General features: G+C 40.3%; 1 protein-coding gene across 2 annotated transcripts in view; it reads right to left on the reverse strand.

Moving 5' to 3' along the window:
* LOC132773908 (uncharacterized) overlaps positions 1 to 16,390 on the reverse strand; it is a 56,648-nt gene extending 40,258 nt beyond the window's left edge. For both annotated transcript variants that reach the window (XM_067467886.1, XM_067467887.1), the window contains exons 1-2: positions 15,603 to 16,390; positions 2,134 to 2,210 (exon numbers count right to left, since the gene is read on the reverse strand). In XM_067467886.1, coding sequence (XP_067323987.1) covers positions 2,134 to 2,210; positions 15,603 to 15,784 — 259 coding nt within the window. In that variant the 5' untranslated portion in view covers positions 15,785 to 16,390. The remainder of the gene's footprint in view (positions 1 to 2,133; positions 2,211 to 15,602) is intronic.
* Between the last annotated feature and the right edge of the window lie 5,901 nt (positions 16,391 to 22,291).

Genomic DNA, 22,291 nt, shown 5'->3' on the forward strand with positions numbered 1-22,291 from the left:
TTCTGGGCCGAATTTTAATGTTAAATTTTAAAAGAAGGTGAGCATATGGGAATATTTGCATATTATTATTAGCAACCCTTATTTAAGATTGCACACACACATACAAGCTTGGATACCCGGTGTTGCCCAGGTTATTTGAAAAAGTCATTTTTTAATTGTACATAATGCCTAAGTTTGTGGATTAGGTAAATACAACTCGCATCATGCCAGGTTAACCCCGAAAAACTCTGTCAGTACTTAAAGTATGTTATGTTGGGCAAGTTTGCTCTAGATCAGTGGTTCTCAACCTGGGGTCCCCAGATGTTTTTGGCCAACAACTCCCAGAAATCCCAGCCATTTTACCAGATGTTAAGATTTCAGGGAGTTGAAAGCCAAAAACATCTGGTGACCCCAGGTTGAGAACCACTGCTCTAGGTGCATCATTGCAGAGGTTCCATGTGCTCTCTGACTGGAGGGTAAACTACAACTCCCGCTATTGTGAGTCAGTCCCCTCAAAACCCTCCAGTAGGTTGAGTTAGTCATGGGGGTTCTGTGTGCCAAGTTTGGTCCAGGTTCATCATCAATGGAGGTCATAGTTTCTCTGGTTGTGGTTGAACTAAACTCCCTGAAAGAAAAATAAGTTCTCCTCAAAACCCACCAGTAATCCAATGTCAGCATATCAGGTATGTCTGCCAAGTTTGGTCCAGGTGAATTTTCCCCAAAGACCTCCGGTATTTTTTGGTGGTCATGGGGGTTATGTGTGCCAAGTTAGTTCCGGGACAATAATTGGTGGAGTTCAGTGTGCTCTTAGATTGCAAGTGAACTATACATCCCAGTACTTAAAACTCCTATAATTCATGGTGAATTCTCCCCAAACCTCTCTAGTATTTTCAGTTGCTGATAAATTCCTCTGTTTGCTGTGTGTCATAGAAAAGTGTAGGAATGAGTTATGGGAGAGACAGTGGGCTGGGTCAGGCAAATTCCACACCAATTGAGAAAGTAAGAAACACTAAGATATCTGTGGTGGAGGAAAAACAAAAATATAGAATGGAATTGTCTCCGTATGAAAGCCTTTACTTGAGTGGTGGGCAGCATAGTGTTTGTGGAGGACATTGGCAGGGCGCTCACTATAACCTGCAATGTCATTGGAGGGAGGGCCATTGGTGTCTCCTGTTTAGTGAGAGTTATAGATGCTTGTGGAGGCAGGAGCTTGTCTGTGTAAGTGGACACTCCAGCCCCCACACATACATATTTTCACTTTTATTATGTGTATAGATATCAGAGGCTATGGCCATGTGGCCCAGAATAATGCAAAATATAAAAAATGTGAACTGTCTCTCAACAGCAAGGACTGATTATGGCAAAATATGTGCTGCACTTGACATTAAAGTTGTTGTTGAAAACCATAACACTGAAACATGCCCTAAAACCTACAACTCCATAGGTACTCAGCAATGGAGTCTGCGATAAACTTTTCCCCAGTTTCAGGAGACTTCCTGGTGGACTTGCCAAAGTTACACAAGCACCACATGCACACCTCAAGGAATATCCCAACATTTCACTTAAGGAAAGACAAATCTCTTCACAATGCCCCAAGACATACATAATGGATTTAAGAAGAGCCAAAGGGCTTTTCCAGATTTTATTTGACTCTATCCCTGGGAACATTTCCTCATCCCAATCACTAGATCAGACCACCTCCCTGGGGTCTTCATTGCGGCTGTGCCAACATCCACTGGATGGCCAGTCAAAGCTCATCAATCTGTTCTGGACGAGCAAGGACAGAGCTATCAATCCCATTAACTCCAGCCCAGCTGCATTCCTTTCCTCCCCCACCCCTTCCATGGTTGGATGAAGAAGCAGCCGCTAGACTTCAAATCAAGCAATGACAGTTTATTAAATTTCGTGCCACATTTGCAAACCAATCAACAGCAATGACGAACAATATTCCTGCTCCTATCAATGAGTGGATCCTAGCTGGCGCCAATCTGGACCAATCAGTGGCTGGTGCAGCAAAAGCCCTTTGTTTTGAATTACAGTCAAAATGCTATAAATAAATCTGTATGTTTGAAATTGTGCTTTTTCCAGTTTTTGGAGCACAAATTCTGCTGACATCTGTTTTGGCCAAGTTGAATAAATGTCTCTGTTCTTTACCTTCATCCTGTCTGGCTCTTATTAGGTCCTTTGGGATCTTCACACACTGGGTCTCGAAACCCACGATTCTTGCAGAGCTGAAATCACATAACAAAGAGGTTACTACATGCTAAACAAGCCTCTTCAAAATGCCAAACATTTTAAAACTGTACTGTATTTTCCTGTGATTAATCTAAGGAACTTCTCAAGTGCCTTCGTGGTTATTAGTTAATGTTTATGATCCAAGTTAATTGTGACAGAAAGGTGACAGGGAAGTATTATATTAAATAGAGGACAAGAAGACAACATTACGCTAACTAAAATAATAATCTTTAACCATCTACATATTCACAGGTAAATCTATTAACAAAATCAGACACTTCTTTGTTATATGGCAGATCATATAAGATTTTACCAGCAATTCCAAAGTCAATAATTAAGTGTTTTAGTGTCGTCCCCTGTGGGAGATACTCTAGAGCAGTGTTTCTCAAACTGTGCTCCTCCAGATGTTTTGGACTTCATCTCCCACAATTCCTAACAGCTGGTAAGCTGGGTGGGATTTCAGAGAACTGAAGTTCAAAACACCTGGAGGAGCACAGTTTGAGAAACACCGGTCTTGAGCTTTAATCCCACAAATAAAATCTGTTTCAGGCTGCCACATAATTCCCCTTAAACCAGTCAGAGATTCCATGAAAATATGTTATGGAGCTGATACCCTCAATCGAGGCCCTGAGTTTTCAACACTGGGAAGAGCTGTCTTTCAATATGACTTTTACCATTACTGACATTATTGGTATTATTCCACTCAAAACAAGTGACAAAAATGATTCATACATATGTTTGTTTGATTTGTTTCTTTTTCCATTTCTTTTAAAAAGCAGTATGGTCTATATCTTCACAGTGGTATATGAGTAGAAACTCCATTCATTTCAGTTGAGGTTTCACTTTCTACAGTAATTTATTAAAGGTTCTGTAACAAATATCTGAATTTGAAAGAGTGGCATTAATTCTGACTTGTGCTGATATTTTAGATACTTGTGTTATCAGTAAATACTGGCCTGAATTATATATTATAAATTCTGTGGGACACTGCCTTTTGTGAGCTGTGCTCTCATTCTTATGTATCTTGCTCCCCTAGTGCCCTGTCCATACATTATGTTGGGCCTTTCCACACAGCTGGCCATCTAAAGAACTTAACTGTGGCCAAATACCATTGCCTATTTTCCAAAGCAATGTGCTCTCATCTGAACTGCTGTGTGGTAGATTTGCAGGTACCCCAGATAATGAAAGAACCTACCCATGTAACAAACAGGAAGTAGAATGCATCTATGACATTCAACTGTCATGCAGTTTCTATGAACAGGCCCGAGCACACATAATCAACTCCCTACTAAGAAACTTACTAGCTAATCCAGTGAAATTTATGTGAAGTTTCTACTGGTGACGACCTTTCCCATGTGACCTTGGTGGTTGCCAAGTTTCTTCCCAAGGCAGCTAGTATTAGACAATTTCCAATTTTAGACACAGGCAGAAACACGCTGGCATTTCTTTTAGTCTTTTACCTATATTTTTAGCCAACATGCATTTTAAGCAGTTTTTAACTGTTGTAAATTTTACCCATGTGTGTGTTTAATCAACCAGATGTTGTTAATCTCATTAACTTCCATACCTTGTTCACCTACCGTGCAATAAGGGTCTTTGGACCATAATAAAATATTGTTATATTATAAATTTACTTCTTTGTTCTCATTAATATTATTTAGTAGCAGCAGTTAAAGAACTTGAAATTTGGTTTCTACCAAGACTCAGATCAGGATTTTTCCTTCCATATATTCCTCTTGTAAAATAGAATATAAGTAAACAACTAACACCAAAGATAGATTTTTACTATACTTCTTACTATCCCCCCCCCCCCCCCCAAGCATCATTGGCATATTATGGTCAAGAAACATTTGTCCAGATTACAGCTGGTTTTAGAAGAAATTGTGATTTTAAAAGAAATTCAGATGGATTTTATAACTGGATATCCAACAGTATAAAAGTTGTGAATCTAATGTAATTCTGGAAATAGTGATAATAATCAAAGAACAGATGAATAGATGGATCAAATATTTTAAATTGCAAAACAGAAAGCTCTTAAAAAGACCAATGAACATAACTTCATATGTATGATAGGTTTATAATGCTGAAATGCACTTTGCACTGTGAGCTTACTGGTAACCTGAGTTTATGTTAAAGTCCTCTGATGACAAAGTACTTCAGGAAAGAGTATGGTGCTGCTTGAAATAGTCTCACACTCTGCTGTGCTTCTGTATGTGTGAGCTAAACTTTAATTCCATATACATGCCTTTTCAGATTGTGTGCCAAAGAACCTCTTATGGTTGTTTTTCTTCCCTTTTTAGCCGTAATGCAAACATTAACACCTGCGTGCCTCAAGTTAGGCACCTGAAACCATGGTTGGCAGCTAAATAAAAGCCTGATTCTTTACTGTGTTTCTTCTCAAGCAACTCCTGTAGCTTTTATGGGAAGAGATCTTTTCAAATAATTCCTGTGAACTGCTTCATAGACATAGCAATTCAAGGTTCAGGAAAAAGAGATTGCCTAACTTTGGGGGTCCTAGTCGAACTGGTGTCATGGTTCAAGTGAAATGTTTGTGAACTTTGTTGCACACAAATACCCAGTAGATCTTTCTGACCAATCTAAGCTGGTAAAACCTTTGACTTCCCTTGGACTAGGAAATTTGGTCACTTGGCAGATGAAAACAGCCCCGACTTGTGCTAGACAGATCTCTAATGAATACGCCAAGACTCCTCCTCCTCCTCCTCTTCTTCTGCTTCTTCTTCTTCTTCTGCTTCTTCTTCTTCTTCTTCTTCTTCTTCTTCTTCTTCTTCTTTGTACCCCCTCCTCTTCTTCTTCTTTGTCTCCTCCTCCTCCGTTATTACAGTGGTTTTAAAACATAGTGTTAGAATGCCATTATTGGCCCAGTGAAGCATGAGACGGGAGTGAAATAGCTGAATATCTTGAATGAGTTACACTTCCATCAGGCTGAAGCTTCAACTGTGATCCAGCTAAATGATGCCTCTCCATAGGCCAAGAGGCAATAATGGAAACTGAATCTACATGTAATTTGGTGGACAATTTGCCTTCCAATATGTGATTGATAGAGTTATAATGTGCCAGTTCAATTTTCAAATAATAATAATAATAATAATAATAATAATAACAACAACAACTTTATTCTTATATCCCGCCTCCATCTCCCCAAAGGGACTCGGGGCAGCTTACATGGGGACCAAGCCCAATATAAACTTTTTTTTAAAAAAAAACACACAATTAGAAACATATAACAATCAAATATATTAAAACAATAAAACCAATAAAATCTATATATAATGAAACATAACCAAACAGCAAGCAACCAATGACCAAGAAAAGTGGGCATGTGCAGATTTGGGAGGGCAGGACAGGGCTAGTGCAACATAAACTGTAAGGCCGGGGGCTAGGAATAAAGTGCTGGAGATCCTACCAAAAGATGAGGGTTAGGCAGACTTGATCAGTAGTTATAATATAGAACAAATTCTTTACAAGCATCCTACAAAAATGGCTAAACCTCCAAATATTAGATAGCATTGAGAAGAAAAGATGCTGGATCTGTTTGAAATATAGACCATTTATTTTTAAGAAATATATGTGGTTACTTCCATCTCTGTGATTCGATATCTACCACATCTATATTTTAAATTGAAAGAACCTTGATTCATGCCACATCTCTCTTCCCCACAGCCTTACCAGGATTTGTTCTGTTTTCCATTACAGTTATATGAAAAGTAGAGTACAATGGTGCTGAAGGTTTAGGCAGTCCTCAGACTTGCCTAATGTAGAAGGCAAAAACATTTGCCCAGCAGATTTTATTACCATTGGAAATAAATGTTTGTGGTATGACAAATTACCCAAAGCTCCCTTTCATATTAGTAGCATAAACCTATCTATACAAGCTAAGCCCACTTGAGTTCAAGAGGCAAGACTTAGAGGCGAGTGGGTAAAAGAATCTCTGTTTAATTTTCAGATCCATAAAATGTTATTACATTTACAAAACAATAACATCAACTTCTTGCCTCATGCTATTTGGAGCACTAATTTAATGTTTCTGGGGATTCCCACCCAGAGATGGGACGTTAAGAAAGAATGTATTAAGCAACTGCACTCTTCTTTCAACGGGGTTGAATGTGCTCAGCATTGCAACTCATCATATTGCAACTCTTATATCCAGTGCTTTTTTGAAGGACAAGTTTACCAAGCGTTTCAAGAAACCCATGCTTAAGAATTTGCTTTCGAAAGTATTTGGACCCTTCTGTCACAGTAAATATTCAGAGATATTTTCTTTGCTCTGACTCTGAACAAAAAATGTTTTGTTGCTCTGTTATCTTGACACTGCACATTTCTGTCTGATGCAATAGCTAATAACTGCAAATCCTGTGTGTAAAAAGAATAGGCCACTTTCAATCTGTGGAAAGTTTGACCTCAAGGGCATAGAAACTGTTGACTCATTGTTTTTACTGCATATACTATTAGCCCTTTGTCAGATTTTGAGAGTGACATCATCTTCACTGCTATTTGAAGCAGGTATGGGATAAATATTGGATAAGACAGAGCTTTCTCCTTACTGAATGTAACTTATTATAGCTCTTGTTCCATTCTTTTAAGCTATTCTTCTTATAAGTCCTACGTAAGAAAACCTTGTAATCAAAAGAAGGGTTTCTGAGGGCCCTTCCAGACAGGCCCTGTATCCCAGGATCTGATCCCAGATTATCTGACAGTGCAGACTCATATAATCCAGTTTAAAGCAGAAGGCTCTCAGGGCCCTTCCAGACAGGCACTATAACGCATGATCTGGTCCAAGTTGGGGACCAGGTCTTTATGTTCATCATGATTTCTTTTCCTTCCTTAATTTTAGAATATTCTCTTCATGGTGGTGGAGTAGCAGCAGCACACTCTTTCAGTACTCTTGTTGCTTTGGTTGGGCTGTTCCTAAAATATATATTCAAAGTCTGACCCTTAAAAGTAGGCGCCTTTATCAGGTGATGCGCAAGTTATGATCTTGAGCAAACTGACATCAGTGGGAAGACATTGAGCCATGGAGCATCAATGCTTACAAAGCACATAGAAAGCTCAAAGCTATGGTTTACCCTTCATGTAATATGGCATCTAAAAATTACATGAAGAGAATTTTTTTTTCAGGTTGCCTGGTCAAAAAATGCATGAATACATTAAGTGTCAATTTTATGGTTATCCAAAAAAGCTGGAGATTTTTATATACCTTAAAGGTAAAGGTTTCCCCGACATTTCTCTTGACATTAAGTCTAGTATTGTTCGACTGGGGGGGCGGGGGCGGTGATGTTCATCTCTATTTCTAAGCCAAAGAGCCAACAAGCTGGCATTGTCCATAGACACCTCCAAGGTCATGTGGCCAGCATGACTGCATGGAGAGCTGTTATCTTCCCGCAGAAGCGGTACCTATTGATCTATTCACATTTGCATGTTTTCGAACTGCTAGGTTGGCAGAAGCTGGCCCTAACAGCAGGAGCTGATCCCACTCCCTGGATTCAAACCACCAACCTTTCAGTCAGCTAGTTCAGCAGCTCAGTAGTTTAACCCACTGCACCAGTTAGAATATGCTGGGAGTCCAGCTGAATTCAACAGGTTTAATGGTGGAGCACAGAACTGCTTGTCTTCCTAGTATAGCTTTATCCAATGTACTTTGCGGTTCAGAAACTGCCTGGTTAAGAAGTCACACTCAACAATGTAAACAATCATAAAAGGCATGGACTGATAGCTAAGGGTGCATTTACATTGTAGAATCAATGCAGTTTCATGTCACTAGAACAGCCATGGGTTGTTGCTAGGGAATCCTAGAAGTTGTAGTTTGGTGAGGTGGCAGCACTTTTTGGCAGAGAAAGGTCAAGACCTTGTTAATCTACAGTACAGCTTGCACGATTCCATAGCAGTGAGGCATGACAGTTAAAAGTGTTGTCAAACTGCATTAATTTTACAGTGTAGATGCACTGTTGGATGTTGCTTATTCTTACAGGAACCTTTTAATAGAAATACTCTTTAAAGTAGTGTTTCCAACCTGTGGTCCATGGACCATCAGTGGTCTATAAGAACTAAAATATGGTCTGCGGCTTCACCAATACTACACCATTGCAACTATAGCAACTGGTCTCATGAAACCCTCTTATAGTGCCGAGGCTTATTAAATATTGTCTGTGGGCGAGCAGATGGCAACTACTGGATGGCATATGTTTTGTATCAGAAACTAGAGCTGATGTGGTCTATCCAATGCAATTTTCTGAATCCGCACTCCAAATAACCAAACAGAATCTAAAATTGACCAAAAACTGATTCATAACCCTTTTAGTACTGATGTTATAGAGTGGTCCCAGGTCAAAGTAGTTCCTGGTCAAAGTGGTCCCTGGTAAAAAAAAATGGTTGGGACCTACTGTTTTAAAGAAATTTAATTTAAACTACATCATTTAATCCTGAATGATGCTAGGGATATAATTTTGAACAGTAGAAATATTAAAGATATTGACTGATTATATAATCTTCTCTGATGCTCAGTTAAATAATGCCATCACAGTTTTGCAGTCTATCATTGTGGAAATAAAAATAATCTCGGTGATGACAAAAGTCTGCGAAGGCCATAATTAAAAAAGAATATAAGAAACTTCCTGTTTAAAAATAATAGAGACCAACTGTGCATGTGTAAATGTTAATGCAGCAGTTATGCTTCCCCATCTGAGCAGTAATGTGAAGAAGATTAGAACAAAAATCCCCACTTACTTGAAAATACAACAACATGAGTTTGCTTCCTCTTTCTTGAATGCTGAGACCTACTCGACAGGCTTTGGAGAGTAGTTTCCGTCAGAGAAAGGGCAAGTGTTTGAAAATTACTTTTATTTGCAAAGAGGTACATCAACAAAAGAAGACAGCAATAAATGCTTATATTATAGAGGCAGAAGGCAGTCAAATTTCAGCTTTAAGGCTCTATGTAAGGTTTTCATCTGATTTCTGTAAACCCTGCAAACTCCTTTTCCCCCCATTTGGCAAACACAAGAGTTGTTTCAGAAAGTTGTTCTATATTGGCTCAACTGTTTTCCCCTAACACAGAAGTGCTCAGGGTTTCATTTGGGTTGTATTTCAAGCCTAAATGGCACACTCATCATACTTTTTAGGACGAAAACATTGTAACAAAAAGAAAATACCTGCTTAGAAACATCATTCCTATCTTTTGTATAATTCTTCTGTAACACCGCAGATTATAAATTAATCATTCATAAATATCGACATGTTGATCATTTATTTCTCCTTACCTTTTTATGACATGCATGCCCTACAAGACCTCAGTTCACAAGTATTCTCACAACAATTAGCAACAACAGTAACAAAACCACAAAAGTAGCAAAAACAACATAATAAATAAACAAAGAGCTACTTTTAAATGACTCAGATCCCTGTGAGGATAAAGCAGTCTTAAGCTGGCACTTAGAAATATAACATAGGTGCCAGGCAAGCCTTCCTCAGAAATGCGTCCTAAAAGTGGCACCATGATTTTAAAAGCCCCTTTTTTCTGATCGCAACCTGAAAATAGGGGCAACATTATGAGGGCTTCACATTGCAATGACAGGGTAGATGGTTTAGGCCCTATTTTCCCTTTGGGTTTAGGCCCTAATTTTATCTTTCTTTGCAATGGTACTGTTTGTCGAGTGAACTTATAGATGAGAAAGGGAGTGGAGGGGGAACTACAGAGCCATTCAAAAGATCAGTGCTGGAAAAGGATTTGGCCACTGATCCAAATTTGTAGCAGCAAAAAGGCCTTGAATATGAACTAGTATGTTTGAATTTATGTATGTCTTATGTTTAATGGTTTTTAATTGATTTTAAGTTCGTAGTTATATGTAGTAATTAGTTATTATGATTTCTTTGTGTACTTTATCTTGACACTGAAATTTTGCCATTAGTATGTTGTGAACCGCCTTGAGTACCCCCAGGGGTGAGAAAGGCGGTATATAAATACAGTAAGTAAATAAATAAATAATAGTACTATATAAAGAAAAATACATGCAGGCACTGAAAATTAATATGATGTTGCATGAAGATATGCATGGGAATGCATGCCATTCTATATCAGATTTTCCTGTGCATACTATAATATATTGATTAAGGCAAAATATTTAAGTAGACATCCAGTTGATCTGCTGGCCTATCGTGTAGGTAGGGATGCCAACTATCAAGATAGGCAAGGTGCACATGAACACTATTTCCTTAAGCTTATTGTGAGATAGAAATGCTCTTAAAATAAACCTTTTGGCATAGGATGTTGCATGTATCAAAGAGCAGGCCTTTGAATGTTGCTGTGACTCTTCTGCTCACTACACAATGAAACTGCACCCAGTAATTCTGAAATCACACTCTTGCACATATATGTCCATATGCATTCAGAACTAAGGTATAGACATTTTATCACATTATAAATAACACGTTGCTGTATGTGCCTTCAAGTCATTTTAATTTATGTCGACCCTATTGCAGTTTTTTCTCAGCAAGATTTGTTCAGAAGGGATTTGCCAACACTGAGACTATTACTTGCCCAAGGTAATACTCTCATGGCTGAGTTGGGAACTGAATGTGGTCTCCAGAGTCCTGATCCTACACCCAAACCACTACACCATGCTGGTTCATAAATAACATGCATTAGAACAACTACCAATCTATGGATCACATTTGTGTGACAGGTATGTGTGTAGGAGGACAAAACTATAACTATCCCATTAAATGGGCTCCAGTACTTAAAGCTCATATCACAACAATCCATTTTGTGGGATAGCAGAAACAACTAAACATTGTATAGTAATATAATGCAGCACTGCAAAGTTGTGTACGTTCTAGCCAATGGAATGAATTTTCATGCAATTTAAAAAAATGACTTTTCAAACTGGGATGGATATATAAGTTGAGTATCCTTTTTCTGAAATTCTTGGAATTTTTTATTATTATTTATTATTTACCACATATATATCCCACCCTTCTCACCCCGAAGGGGACTTAGGGCTGCTTACAACAAAGGCACAAAAATTAGTATATAAAAATAAAACAAAATATACTTTAAAATCACACAATTAAAATGTATCAACTTAAAACAATTACTTAAAATTACACAATCTAAAAGCATATTCCAGGAGGCATTCCGGATGTCACTTGTATTATTTATTATTGCACTGAGAGATCATTGTTGCACTGGGAATCATTGTGCAAATGCTTGGTCCCACAACCATGTCTTCACTTTCTTCCTGAAGGTCAGGAGGGAAGGGGCTGATCTAATTTCAGAATCAGAAGTCGAGTTCCAGAGTTTTTCATAATTTGGAATAACTATATTTGCATTTGCATATACACACATATGGAATAGGGAGCCAAGCCTAAATGGAAATCATATATGTTTCACATATACATTTCAAATAATATTATGCATGAAACAAAGCTTATGTACATTAAACCATCATAAAGCAAGGGGGTCACTGTTTTGGTTGCTTGTAAACAATTTTGAATTTTGGAATATTTAGAGGGAGGATGCTCAACCTGTACTGTACATATACAGTAACAGAAACAGTACTTCTATTTTTCCTTCTATGTGCACATTAAAATTAAAGCTTTCTCCTTTTTGCCTCTAAGAAACATAAATTAAAGTAAATTAATAGATCTAATTGCCTGCCTTCTAATTTATTTATTCTTTCAATATCCTGTCCCTATGCCCAATTAATTGGAGGCAGGCCCCATTTATTTTAAGGAGAATTACTTTTGAAACATAAATGCTTAAAACTGCATCCAAAATTAGAATATTCATATCACTCAAACACTGTTCATCTTTATCCATTTTTACTGACAGTACTACGAAATAACTTCAGGCTTCAGATGCCATATGCATACACCAAAAGATTCTAGGAATCTGAATCTCTTATGTGTCTTATACTTTATTTTAATTAATTTTATACTTTAATTTAATTTAATTTAATTGGTTGTTGTCAGTAGACTGGAATAATAAGAACGGAGGAATCAAAAAAATATAATTGATTAATTAGGGGAATTTTAAGCAATAGCTTGATCATTCTGCTTTAATTCTTCCACTGGAAACTTAGAAATCATCCTGGTACAGCAGCATCCAAAAATAGAAATACTGTAACAGTTTACTTGAATATATTACCAAGTTGCACTTTCCATTATAATTGTAGGTTAAAGTTGTAATCATACCAAATGATGCTGCATCGCTTTTGTATTAACACATGTGCCAAAGAAAATGTCCTTGGCAAGGACGTCATCTGGGCCTAAATGCCATATTTATGTCATTTAGAATTGGAAGCAAGTACTATACTACAAGGCCTGAAATGGTAGTTCTTACTAAAATGCTCTAGTAAAATGGCGTCCAAAAGGGTCGCATTGTCACTTTGCTGCAGCAAAAACTCCAAAAATCCCTGTGTACCTTACAGACAAATAGCTTTATTATTGCATGAGCTTATATATAAGAAATACTATCCAGAATTTTGGTACATATAAAATAAAGATGCTTTGGTGCTCAATTACACAGCAAAGGGCGTATGGAAATTCAAAAGAGAAAGTATTTACAGCAACAGTGGCAATTATACTGACAACGGCCAATATTTTTGAATGACATGTGTTGTTAACAATGCAACATTTTAATGTGGACCATTCTCAAAAGTTGCTGATAACACCAATATCTATTAACTGCATCTGTTTTGATTTTTGGAAATTGGGGCTAGACAATTTGTAATACATTATATTGTATGATTGTCTAAACTTCAAAAAGGGCTTCCTAAACAGCTGCTTGTTTTATTATCTTAACGGCATCGTTTTCATCTGCAAAACTCTTTAGATATCAGTTAATTAGGGCAGAAAAAAATGTAAACATAGTTAATGTAAGTTAGCCCTCTCAAATTCAGACTGGACTCCTATGTTTTAATCTCTTGGGGAAACTGTTCGCTATAAATAAAGCAACTGAGTAATTAGTTATAGTGAAGATAATTACGGATTGCAAACTGTTAATTTTAAACAGAAAGTTGATTTCTCCACCCCTCAAAGTAATTATATATTCGGTGTCTGCCTTTATTGTCCATATTATATTATGTCCATATTATATTAAAGAGAACAACAATATTTTGTTGTGCTAGAGAAGCCAGCAAAAATGTTTATAAAAAAGTTTATCATTTCCTTGGACACAAGTTAATTATAAGTAGAATTCCAAAATTGAGCTTTCAAACTGCCTCTAAATTTTAAAATGGCTGATTAACAGAAACAAATAAATACGAGAGGAAAAATAGGTTGAAGTGGATCGTCCTTCTTCCCTGGTATTCTTTACAGCTTTGATTATTTTCCTCAGAGAGAAAAGTTTTGCAATAGTTACTAGTTAATGCTTGAAAGGGGGATTAGAACTTTTAATTAAGATAAAGCATAGCTTACATTTCAGAGGGTTTTGTTAGGAGTAACCTTCTGACATTGGTCTCTTTCCAGGCTCAAAACCATAAAGGGATAGGAACTTCTGCCTGAGGCCATTTTCTGCTTGTTGACATTATCCCTTGACTTTCAAAGATGATGCACAAATAAAACTTTGGGGTAGTTATGAGATGCCCCAAATCAGGCACCTAAACAAGTTTATCTATTCCACTCAAACTTGTCAAACCTTAGAATATCCTTTCTAGCTATTTTGAAAAGAAGGTTAGTTTTTAAGCTAATCGCAGGGCCCTTCCACAGCCATATAACCCAGAATATCAAGGCAGGAGATCTCACAATATCTGCTTTGAACTGGACTCAGTTAATAAAGTTCAAAACAGATATTGTGGGATGTTCTGCTTTGATATTCTGGGTTATATAGCTGTGTAGAAAGGCCCCTTGTTCATTTTAAAACCTCATTAATCTTCTGGGGACCCTTCCACACAGCCATATAACCCAGAATATCAAGGCAGAATAACCCACAATATCTACTTTGAACTGGAATATCTGAGTCCACATTGCCATATATCCCAGTTCAAAGCAGATCTTGTGGGGTTTTACTCAGCTGTGTGGAAAGGGCCTAAAATCAGAATACTGACATGACATTTTGGGGAGAGGACTGGAAAGACAACCCATTGTTTCCAACAATTTGAAGTGAGAGGCCACATCCCCATTTAGGAGAAAACCAAGATTCCAGACCAAAACCTGATTCTGTGGAGTTTACCTTGGGTGCGTCTACACTGTTGAATGAATGCAGTTTGATACTGCTTGAACTGCCATGTCTCAATGTTATGGATTTACTGGAGCTGTACTTTGGTGAGACCCCAGCACTCTTTGGCAGAGGAGGCTGAAAAGCTTGCAAAATCTAGGACAGGGGTCCTCAAACTAAGGCCATTTACCCAGCCCTTGTTCAGGGTCAACCTATGTCTGAAATGACTTGAAAGCACACAACAACAATAATCCTCTATCACCCAAAGGCAGGCCCACACTTTCCACTGAAATACTAATAAGTTTATATTTGTTAAAATTGTTCTTCATTTTAATTATTGTATTTTAAATGGTTTTTGCACTACAAATAAGATATGTGCCGTGTGCATAGGAATTCATTCATTATTTTTTTCAAATTATAATCTGGCCCTCCAACAGTTTGAGGGACTGTGATGTGGCGCTCTGTTTAAAAAGTTTGAGGACCCCTGTTCTAGGATATAGGACTGTATGGAAGGGCCCATAGAGTTGGAAGCTACCCCAAGGGCCGATCTGACCTCCTGTCATGCTGGAAAAAAACAACCAAAGCACTCCCCACAGGTGGCCATCCAGCCTCTGCTTCAAAACCTTCAGAGAAGGAGACCCCGCCAACTTTGGGGCAGCATATTCCTCTGCCAGACAGCTCTTAGAGTCAGGAAGTTCTTCCTAATGTTTAGGTGGAACCTCATTTCCTGCAACTTGAACCCATTGCTCCATTGTGAGCAGTGGAAAACAAGTTTGCCCCTTCCTCAATGTGATTGACGTCCTTTCTATAATGTCCCCTATAATGTCCCCTCTTGGCTTTCTTTTCACCAAGGTAAACATACCCAGTGAAAGAAGCATCTAACTGCATGGATTGGACAGAGTACTAGGTATGGCAAACTTGGGCCCTCCAGGTGTTTTGGACTTCAACTCCCACCATTCCTAACAGCCTCAGGCCCTTTCCTTTTCCCCCTCTGCCGCTTAAGCGGGGAAAAGGAAGGGGCCTGAGGCTGTTAGGAATGGTGGGAGTTGAAGTCCAAAATATCTGGAGAGCCCAAGTTTGCCCATGCCTGGTGTAGATGCATCTCTAGTTTCCACAGACAGCTGTTTGGGTTGAATGGAGGGAAATGAAGGGAGACAGGACAGTTTCAACACAGAAGAAGCCAAGGGAGGAAGGAGAGGGAATAACCCAGCGAGGGGCATACCTGGAGGCCTGATGCTCAAGCTGGCTTTGGCCCTTTGGCGAAGGGAGGCTTTTCCAGGAAGGAAGGCAAGAGTCTGCCAGCAGCGCGCCAGGGCGCATTCCTCGTCGCCGCCTTGGCATCTTCTTCCAGGAAGGAAAACGGCGAAGGGATGGAGGATTTCTCCTTAGGAGCGTTTCCGGCATCCTTGACTGAGCCTGGGGGAAGTTTCGTGGGCGATCGGGGTCTTTCTGGAGGAAGAAGAGGAAGAGGAAGGAGCAGCAGCAGCATCCCGGTGGGCGAGGGCGCGTCCTTGAGGGGTTTCTCTCTCTCTCTCTCTCTTGATCTTGGAGGGGCTTCGGATTGAGCCAAAGGACCAAACCAGAGGAAAGGCAGTAAACAACAAACCAGACTGTTGGGGAAGGCGCGGAAATTTAAAAATGTTTGGACAGGAAGAGATGGGGGAAAAAGAAACCGTAAAGGGGAGGGACGGCGCGTAACGGGGACGGAGCGGGGAAAGAAGAAACCTAACGGTTTTGAAGCCGCTGCCTCTCCTTTTCCCTCCCCTTTGGACCCTTGGACTCCTTCCTGGCCTCCTCTCCCTCTTTCTCCTCCTCGATCTAGGCTGGAACGCAAAGGAGGAGTCGTTTGGGCATTTTGCGGGGCCAGTTTTGCGCCTTGGCTTCCAACGAAGAAAAAGCCGTTTCTGGGGATGGAAAACCACCCCAGTGGAGCCAGAGTTCGGGAAACTACGCAGCCAGAGAACAGGAGTGGATGGAGGAGGCTGGAAAGGAGGCGAGCTGAGGATCTTTTCCAACGCCGCCAACTTCTACCTGGCCGGTCCAGCGCCTTGCCCTCTTTTGGGGTCCCCAGATGTTTCTGGCCTTCAACTCCAAGAAATCCTAACAGCTGGTAAACTGGCTGGGATTTCTGGGAGTTGTAGGTCAAAAACAGCTGGGGACCCCAGGTTGAGAACCACTGCGCTAAAGGGATGGAGACAGGCGCCCCCAAATCTGGCATCTGGAGCTCTGCCCCATTCCCTTTTCTCCAGCTTGTCAGGAACCTTCTGGACTGGGTTGTTGTAGGTTTTTCGGGCTATATGGTCATCTTCTAGAAGTATTATCTCCTGACGTTTCGCCTACATCTATGGCAGGCATCCTCAGAGGTTGTGAGGTCTGTTGGAGACTAGGAAAATAGGATTTATAGATCTGTGGAATTATGTCCTGGGTGGGAGAAAGAACTCTTGTCTGTTTGAGGCAAGTGTGGATGCTGCAACTTGAACCAATTGCTCCATTGTGTCCTAGTCTCCAGAGCAGTGGAAAACAAGTTTGCCTCTTCCTCAATGTGATTGACATCCATTCAAATATTGAAAGGTAGCTATAATGTCCCCTCTCGGCTTGATTAGCACTGAAAGCCTGGCTGGTTGCTGCCCGAGAGGAAGCAGACATGAGTTCTTTCTCCCACCCTTGACTTTCCACAGATATATAAACCCAACTTGCCTAGTTTCCAACAGACCTCACAACCTCTGAGGATGCCTGCCATAGATGCAGGAGAAACGTCAGGAGAGAATGCTTCTAGAACATGGCCATATAGCCCGAAAAACCTACAACAACCCAGGGCCCTTCCACACAGCCCTTTATTTCTGAGATAAAGGGCTGTGTGGAAGGGCCCTGGGTTGGTGTAGGTTATCAAGACAGAAAATCGCATATTATCTGAGTGTGGACACAGATAACCCAGTTCAAAGCAGGTATTGTGGGATTTTCTGTCTTGATATTATGGGATATAGGGCTGCGTGGAAGGACCCCCAGTGATTCCGGTCACCAAAGCCTTCGACAATACCTTCTGGACTTCGTGCAGGGGATTGTTGTTCACTTGGGCCCAAACCCCATGGATATGGAGCCTGCGCATGACAGGCTACTGGGTCCTCTGCTTGATTTCCCCAACATCTCTCTTTTGATGTACGTATATCTTATTTTGAAGCGAGTGGCTTTGGTATCCGCGGAAACCGGCTGCCAATCCAGTCACCAAGCCTTTTGACGCAGCTGATTCTATACAGGCCATATAATACAGCTTGAACTTCATTGAATTGCATTTTTCCGTGTCAGAAGCGACTTGAGAAACTGCAAGTCGCTTCTGGTGTGAGAGAACTGGCGTCTGCAAGGACGTTGCCCAGGGGAAGCCTGATTTGAACCTCAGACCTGTCAGTCTTCAGTCCTGCCAGCATTGCGGGCGGTGGTGGTGGTCATTGAACTGCATTATATAGTCAGTGTAGAATAGGCATAGGCCAAACTTGGTGGTTTGGACTTCAACTCCATTCCTAACAGCCTTAGGCCCCTTCCTTTTCCCTTTTCCCGTTTAAGCGGCTGAGGGGGGGGGGGGGAGGAAAGGGCCGGAGGCTGTTAGGAATGGTGGGAGTTGAAGTCCAAAACACCTGGAGGGAGGGCCCAAATTTGCCCATGCCTAATCTAGACCCATATCATGCCCATATCATAGAATATCAGATATTCTATGCCGGTGCAGATCCAGCCTCACAAACAACCCTTAACCCTTGTGTGGCAGAACAATATGCAAGGCTGACATCTACTACTCTCCATTTTTGAGAATGGCTGTCTCACTATACCCTGAACATTAAATGCCCCTCTTCCAGGGATATTTTATGACCCTCTTCCAGGTAATATTTAAGAGGAGCAACATTAATATTATTTGATAATTAATATTTATTAATATTTAATATTAATAATATTTAATATTGCCCTCTTCCAGGTAATATTTAAGAGGAGCAACATTAATATTATTTGATTTTAAGTTGGTACCGTCTTGATAAGGTTTGGAAATAAAAAAATTGTTTTAAGAAACTTTTAAGACATGAATGTTCCTGTTCTTTTAGCCTTGCACATGGGAAAACAGAAGTCTAATTTCTGAAACCACACTGAGTTCACACCGTGTCTTCTGTGTTTACAGATCCAAAGGATTGGGTTATCTTTTGTTTTGTTTTCTATTATTAGCGTATTATTTCTATTATTTATTATAATAGTATTATATTATAATATAATGTAATATAATTATATATTATTGTATTGTATTTATTATTGTATATATTATTATTTCTTCTGTGTTCACAGATCCAAAGGATTGGGTTGTCTTTTGTTTTGCTTTCTATTATTAGCCTATTATTTCTATTATTTATTTTAATATTATAATATTATATTATATTATATTATTATAATATTATTTCTATTATTAGCCTATTAACCATCTCCAACCCTCTCACCTGCTAAAACTTCTCAGTTTTCAAAGCCACTTCAGAACAGTCCTAGTCTAATGCACTGTGGAAGGCTTTCATGGTTGAAATCACTGGGTTGTTGTAAGTTTTTCGGGCTATATGGCCATGCTCTAGAAGCATTCTCTTCTGACGTTTCGCCTGCATCTATGGCAAGCATCCTCAGAGGCTGACCTCACATCTATGGATGCTTGCCATAGATGCAGGCGAAACGTCAGGAGAGAATGCTTTTAGAACATGGCCATACAGCCCGAAAGACTTACAACAAACCAGTCCTAGTCTAGCCTTGTTAACAAGGGTTCAAGGATTCGGAGATCTTGGCAAATATGAGGTGAATTCTAAAATCAGGACAGCAAATAATGAACAACACTCAGGAAACGGGGGAATTCCAGACTAGAAACAATCAGGGTCAGCTAACACCTCCCAACAAAGGATTCCCCCAGGCAGGAAGCAGCCAGGCTTTGAAGCTGCAAGGCTATTCAATGCTAATCAAGGTGGCCAATTGCAACATTCACACTTGCCTCGGGCAGACAAGAGTTCTTTCTCCCACCCTGGACCTTCAACAGATATATAAACCTCATTTGCCTAGCTTCCAACAGACCTCACAACCTCTGAGAATGCCTGGGCGAAACGTCAGGAGAAAATGTTTCTGAAACATGGCCATACAGCCCCGAAAACTCACAGCAACTCAATCAGGTGGATTGTTTGTTAAATTTGCTTTTTAAGATGCAGGTTTTGTTTTTGCCAGGAAGGAAACCGTGAAGGAAGGGAGAGGAGTGGGTTACAGCCTGGCCTGCAGGAAAGGTCGTTTTTTTTTTTTTTTATGAGCTGTTTTTGAATCGACCGTTTCGAAACTTCAGCTCAGAAAAGGATCAGCTGCGAAGTTGGTGCGGTTTTAGTCGGGAACAAAACTTCTCCTGTGATTCAGAGCCTCTCCTTTTAAACATGGGGAAGGGAGGGATGACACCTCGCCGTTTTCAGCCGGGTTTTGCAGGCTGTGAAAGAGATAATATAAGATGGCAAGTTTATCCCCTTTGAAGGTGAGAATTTCAAATTAAAAAGTGGGTTGCTGTGAGTTTTCCAGGCTGTATGGCCATGTACCAGAAGCATTCTCTCCTGACGTTTCGCCCACATATATGGCAGGCACCCGCAGAGGTTGAGGGGTCTGTGTATTGTCGAAGGCTTTCACGGCTGGAATCACTGGGTTGTTGTGAGTTTTCCAGGCTGTATGGCCATGTTCCAGAAGCATTATCTCCTGACCTTTCGCCCACATCTATGAAGGCATCCGCAGAGGTTGACGGGTCTGTGTATTGTCGAATGCTTTCATGGCTGGAATCACTGGGTTGTTGTAAGTTTTCCGGGCTGTTTGGCAATGTTCCAGAAGCATTCTCTCCTGACGTTTCGCCTGCATCTATGGCAGGCATCCTCTGAAGCCGTGCAATCTATTGGAAACTAGGAATTATCAGTATTTAAAAAAAAACCTTTAAAATCATACCAGTAAATAAAGAACAACACTACAAAACAGGGGAATTCCAGACAATAATCAATCAGGGCCAGCTAATCACCTTCCAACAAAGGATTCCCCCAGGCAGTAATAAGCCAGACCTTGAAGTTGCAAGGCCATTAAATGCTAATCAAGGTGGCCAATTGAAACATTCACACCTACCTCATACAGACAAGAGTTCTTTCTCCCGCCCTGGACACTCCACAGTTATAGAAACCCAATTTTCCTACAGACCTCACAACCTCTGAGGATGCCTGCCATAGATGTGGGTGAAACGTCAGGAGAGAATGCTTCTGGAACATGGCTATACAGCCCCAAAACACTCACAACAACCCATTGAGGAGTCTGTTGGAGGTTGGGCAAGTGAGGTTTATATATCTGTGGAATAATGTCCAGGGTGGGATAGAGAACTCTTGTCTGCTTGAGGCAAATGTGAATGCTGCAATTGGCCACCTTGTTAGCATTGAATGGCCTTGCAGCTTCAAGGCCTGGCTTATTACTGCCTGAGGGAATCCTTTGTTGGAAAGTGATTAGCTGGCCCTGCTTGATTCTTGTCTGGAATTCCCCTATTTTTAGTGTTCTCACAGCAACCCAGTGAATCCGGCCATGAAAGCCAATGTCAACAAACTCCACCAGGCTTGGTAATCTTCACATCCTTCATTGTGTACCATCTTTCAAGCCACTTGCTTGTCACAAGCCCACTCAAAGGCTGATGTGGGGAAGAGAGCAAAAATGAGCATCAATAAGTTCCAGCTTTGCAACATAACGTTTTTAATCAGGAAAACGGTAGCAGGATGAGAGGTGACAACATTTGAAATACTGGATCAGAGTGACATGCGCTGTTGGTCGTTTATTCCCCTGCAATTAGACAAATTGGTTTTTTTTTTAATATCTCTTTTTTTTCTACTGGGAATCTTAAAAACCGAAAGATGAGAAGGAAAACGGTTCACTTTCACTAACCTCCCCCACTTTGTGAGGAACACTTTCAGGGTAAATGCCTTGACCCTGCAGAACAAGGTCCCAGTGACATTGTCATTTCCTGATACAAAATAATAAATGCTTCATTTGGAGTTTTTAAAAATTTGAAGCGTTCTCGGAGTAAATGCTAGTGGGGAGTCAAAGGGATCTAATCTTACTCACTCCGGTTCGGTTCTCCAAATGGAGGTGACTCATATACTGTATACTTTGTAATACCCCCCCCCCCCCAAATATCTGAACATCTCTGAAAATAGGCATCACAGAAAAAGAGCTCTAGCAACAATTCAGTGAGAGATGAAAACCTGAATCTGCAACATGAACACACATTCAAATGCAGGCTGAGGCTGCATCTACACAGACATAGAATGCTCTTCAAACTGCATTAGATGGCATGGATCTGCATAGCCATATAATGCATATAATGCAGTTCAAACTGCATTATGTGGTGCCTAAGACCTGTGAGTTTTCCGGGCTGTACGGCCATGTTCCAGAAGCATTTTATCCTGAAATTTCAACCACATCTATGGCAGGCAGCCTCAGAAGTTGTGAGGTCACAACTTGGTCATACAGCCCGGATAACTCGCATGGTCATACTGCCCGGATAACTCACAGCAACCCAGCATTATGTGGCATTGTAGATCCAGCACACCTGTACTGCCAAATAATGCAGTTTGAATTACATCATATGGTTGGTATATAGATCAGGCATGGGCAAACATAGGCCCTCCAGGAATTTTGGACTTCAACTCCCACAATTCCTAACAGCTTCAGGTCCTTCCCTTTTCTCCTCAGCCGCTTGGCTGTTACGAATTGTGGGAATTGGAGTCCAAAACACCTGGAGGCCCAAGTTTGCCCCTGCCTGATATAGACCTATATAATGCAGTTCAATATGGATTTACATTGACCCTATACAGCACTTCAAACTGCATTATATGGCATGGTAGCTCCAGC

Source organism: Anolis sagrei, chromosome 4 (genome assembly GCF_037176765.1).
Source record: "Anolis sagrei isolate rAnoSag1 chromosome 4, rAnoSag1.mat, whole genome shotgun sequence".
NCBI lineage: Eukaryota > Metazoa > Chordata > Lepidosauria > Squamata > Dactyloidae > Anolis > Anolis sagrei.